The following is a 3,306-nucleotide window of genomic DNA, read 5'->3' as shown; positions in this document are numbered from 1 at the left end:
CCCATTCATTCCGTTGCCTACTGCAATACAATTTGTTTTTGTTTCTTACTCGATTGTCCCCAGTCATCCTCGAACCCCTTGCTATTCCACTAACAATTTTTGGTTTTCCTCTTTGCGTCTTATTCCGTTGCTATCTGTAATATACTTTGTTTTTGTTTTTTCCTCGATCATCCTCGAACTCCTAATCCACTAACAAATTTTCGTGTTCCTCTTTTCGCCTCATTCCGTTGCCAACTCCAAAACATTTTGTTTTTGTTTCTTTCTCGATTATCCCCGATCATCCCTCGAACTCCTTGCTATTCCACTAACAATTTTTCGTTTTCCTCTTTTTGACTTATTCCGTCGCTAACTGTAATATACTTTTCTCTTGATCATCCTCGAGCTCCTAATCCACTAACAAATTTTCGTGTTCCTCTTTTCGCCTCATTCCGTCGCCAACTCCAAAACATTTTGTTTTTGTTTCTGTCTCGATTATTCCCGATCATCCCTCGAACTCCTTGCTATTCCACTAACAATTTTTCGTTTTCCTCTCTCCGCCTTATTCCGCCGCTAACTGTTCTTCTTCGATCATCCTCGGAGACTTGCACTGGAATTCATTCCTTTTAACTTTTGTTTGCTCTTTGGAGTTTATTTCGCAGTGGACTATCCATGTGACTGCTAAAATGAGTGATAAATTGGTTAGCAAAAATAGGGTGTTTATCTTTCTCTCAGTGCACAGCTGCAAACCAACACAAAAGCGTCACTAAATATGTGCATGCTTTCTCTTTTTTATGTAAGTTATTTATTATAAAAACCTATAACTTAATTAAATACAAGTGTTAAAATATATTATCGTTCTTATTTCACATAAAAAATCTAAAGTTATTTTTTGCTATGGCGTTAGTTAGTTTGTAAGTGAAAATCTGATGATAGTTAATTAGTATTAACTGTTAAATCACAAAAATAAAGTAAATACTTTCCTTAAAATTAAAAATATAAAATAAATGTTGCATAATAAATTCAATAATAATTTGAAAAATGTATTAAGTTCTTGTAAGACATTCTTTCTAATAACTTATCATTTTTGCATCTGGCATTTTTGGATTATTTTCACAGCTTTCTTTTTTAATGCCTTCAAAAATTGTTTTATAGTTTGTCCTTTGACCTCTAGCCTTGCATTTTGCATCGTTCTTACTTCCTAGAAACCTTGCCTTACATATTTTAATTTCTTAATTACTTAGCTGCCTTGCTGGTGGCAAAGGACTAGGCTGAAAAATGACACACCGAATAGGAACAGTCTGAGGCAAGTAATCAGCATATATGTACATACATATAGCACACCGATTCTGTTGCATAACTATAAAAACTAAAAGTTGCTTACTGCCACATTACTTACTAGCCTGGCTCCCCTTGTCACATAACCAAGCAATTTCCCCTTTTCCAAGGTCTTAGGTTCAGGCCAGACCAGAGACCAGAGACATCAGAAACATATTAGCAGACATTGAAGAAAAAGCTAAGCCAAACACAAAGTTATTTTAAGGCAGGAGCGGTTCAGAGAATAAAGGTTGAAAAAGAATAACAAATATTTAAATAAATAATAATTTTGTAAATAAAAATGCTAAGAAAATATTAAAAAATAAATAAAAATTAAAGAGTTTTGTCAAAATTAAATGAAAAGAACAAGTTTGTTTCAGAAACTGATCACAACTTTTGTTTATCTTTTTTTCTATATAAGAAAAGTAGGTTTAGATATAGATATCTAGGTTATATGTCTCCTACCTTCAGTACTAAACAAGCCAAGCTACTGGAGAAGTAGAAACTACAAAAAACACTAAAAAACTTCCTTTTTCCTAAGGATGTTCGATGAAAAAGAGGTGGCCGCATTCAAGTTGGTTATTATTGGAGATGGGAGAATGGGCAAAAGTACATTTGTCAAGCGGCATCTGACTGGAGTTTTCGATCGTAGATATAGATTAACACTGGGTGTGGATGTTCTCCCACTATATTTTCACACTAATCGAGGTTTATTTCGCTTCAATGTCTGGGATACCGGTGGTCTGATGTTCTGTGGAGGTCTACGCGATGGTTACTATATTAAGGCGGACTGTGCCCTATAAGAATGTGAAAATGTGGCATAGCGAATTGGTACGAACATGCGGTAAAATTCCAATCGGCAATAAGTTGGATAAAAAACATCGTGAAGTAAAACGATCGGAGATTCGTTGTCATTTGGAGAATAATCGAAGCTATTTGGAAACTTCGGTAAAATCAGACTACAATTTCTCGAAGACCTTTGTCCTGCTGTTGCGCAAATTGATCGGTGATCCCAAATTGGAAATGAAGATCTTTCACGCCCCAAGGCCTCCAAAAGTGATTTTCACCGAAGAACAGCGGCTCCAATTAAAAAAGGATCTGGTGAAGACCATACCCGTTCGGTTTTTATTATATGATGGCTGGTAAATTTATTGTTTATTTTTCTTTTTAAAATTTATCCGTTTGACGGCATTTTGACTATTTACGGTCATAAGAAAACCTTCTTAGGCCAAGAACTTAAATTTAGAGTATTTTTAGGACCGATCTTTAGAACATTCTTGAAGCAATTCATAGTTTTATTCCTCCACTTTCTGGCCCCTGATCTTGCTGCCTATACTCCAAGGATCAATAAGGATTTCTATCGGACATCTTTCGTAAGCTTACGAGGTCCTACGACGTGTTATGTGCCCTACATCCATCCCCTGAAGCTCAGATGGAGTTCTGATCCTGCAAGTGACCAAGAAAGCTCTCTCATATGGGTTGACTACCATCCCAAAGTTGATTTTTATACATTTAATATATTTTTCATTAAATTCCCTGTATTGCTCAGCTGCATAGCAAAGGATTCTGTCCAATATTTGGGGCTCCAAAAATAAACCACTCCGCCCTTTGAGATTTTCTTACAAAACCCTCAGCATCTGTCTGTCTCACTTCTGTTCTTCACTTCTATCTCCTTTACTCCCCATACTCATGCCATTGCACATAAGCGCTTAATGAGTATAAATGAGCTTGATTGCATATTCCAAGGCGCTGCCTGTGCGTCTGTGTGTGTGTGTGAGCTGTTTTTTAATAGCCTGCATATGGCGTTGTAAAAGTTTTCATTACACAAACAGCAGCAGTGGCGGCAGCAACTACAATTTACCGGCAACAAGAGCAGCAGCAGCAGCAACAACAACAACAACAACTTATTGGCCTGACTTTTAAGCGCATTTAACACACGGCGTATGCGTAATGTGCTGGAGGAGCGAGAAAACGAGAGGCTGGCTGGCAGTCAAATTGAATACAGTTGCTCGT

At 36.8% G+C, this 3,306-nt stretch overlaps 1 protein-coding gene across 1 annotated transcript; it reads left to right on the top strand.

The window, feature by feature from the left end:
• Positions 1-1,590: 1,590 nt before the first annotated feature.
• LOC108118180 (GTP-binding nuclear protein Ran) lies at positions 1,591-3,104 on the top strand. The gene is given in 2 exon segments (XM_017230739.2): positions 1,591-2,089; positions 2,091-3,104. Coding segments are annotated over 2 exon segments (603 nt in total). The 5' UTR covers positions 1,591-1,835; the 3' UTR covers positions 2,440-3,104.
• The last annotated feature ends 202 nt before the right edge of the window (positions 3,105-3,306 follow it).

Source organism: Drosophila eugracilis, unplaced genomic scaffold, assembly GCF_018153835.1.
Source record: "Drosophila eugracilis isolate 14026-0451.02 unplaced genomic scaffold, ASM1815383v1 contig_2154, whole genome shotgun sequence".
NCBI classification, from domain to species: Eukaryota; Metazoa; Arthropoda; class Insecta; order Diptera; family Drosophilidae; genus Drosophila; species Drosophila eugracilis.
This window is presented reverse-complemented; position numbering and strand designations above follow the sequence as displayed.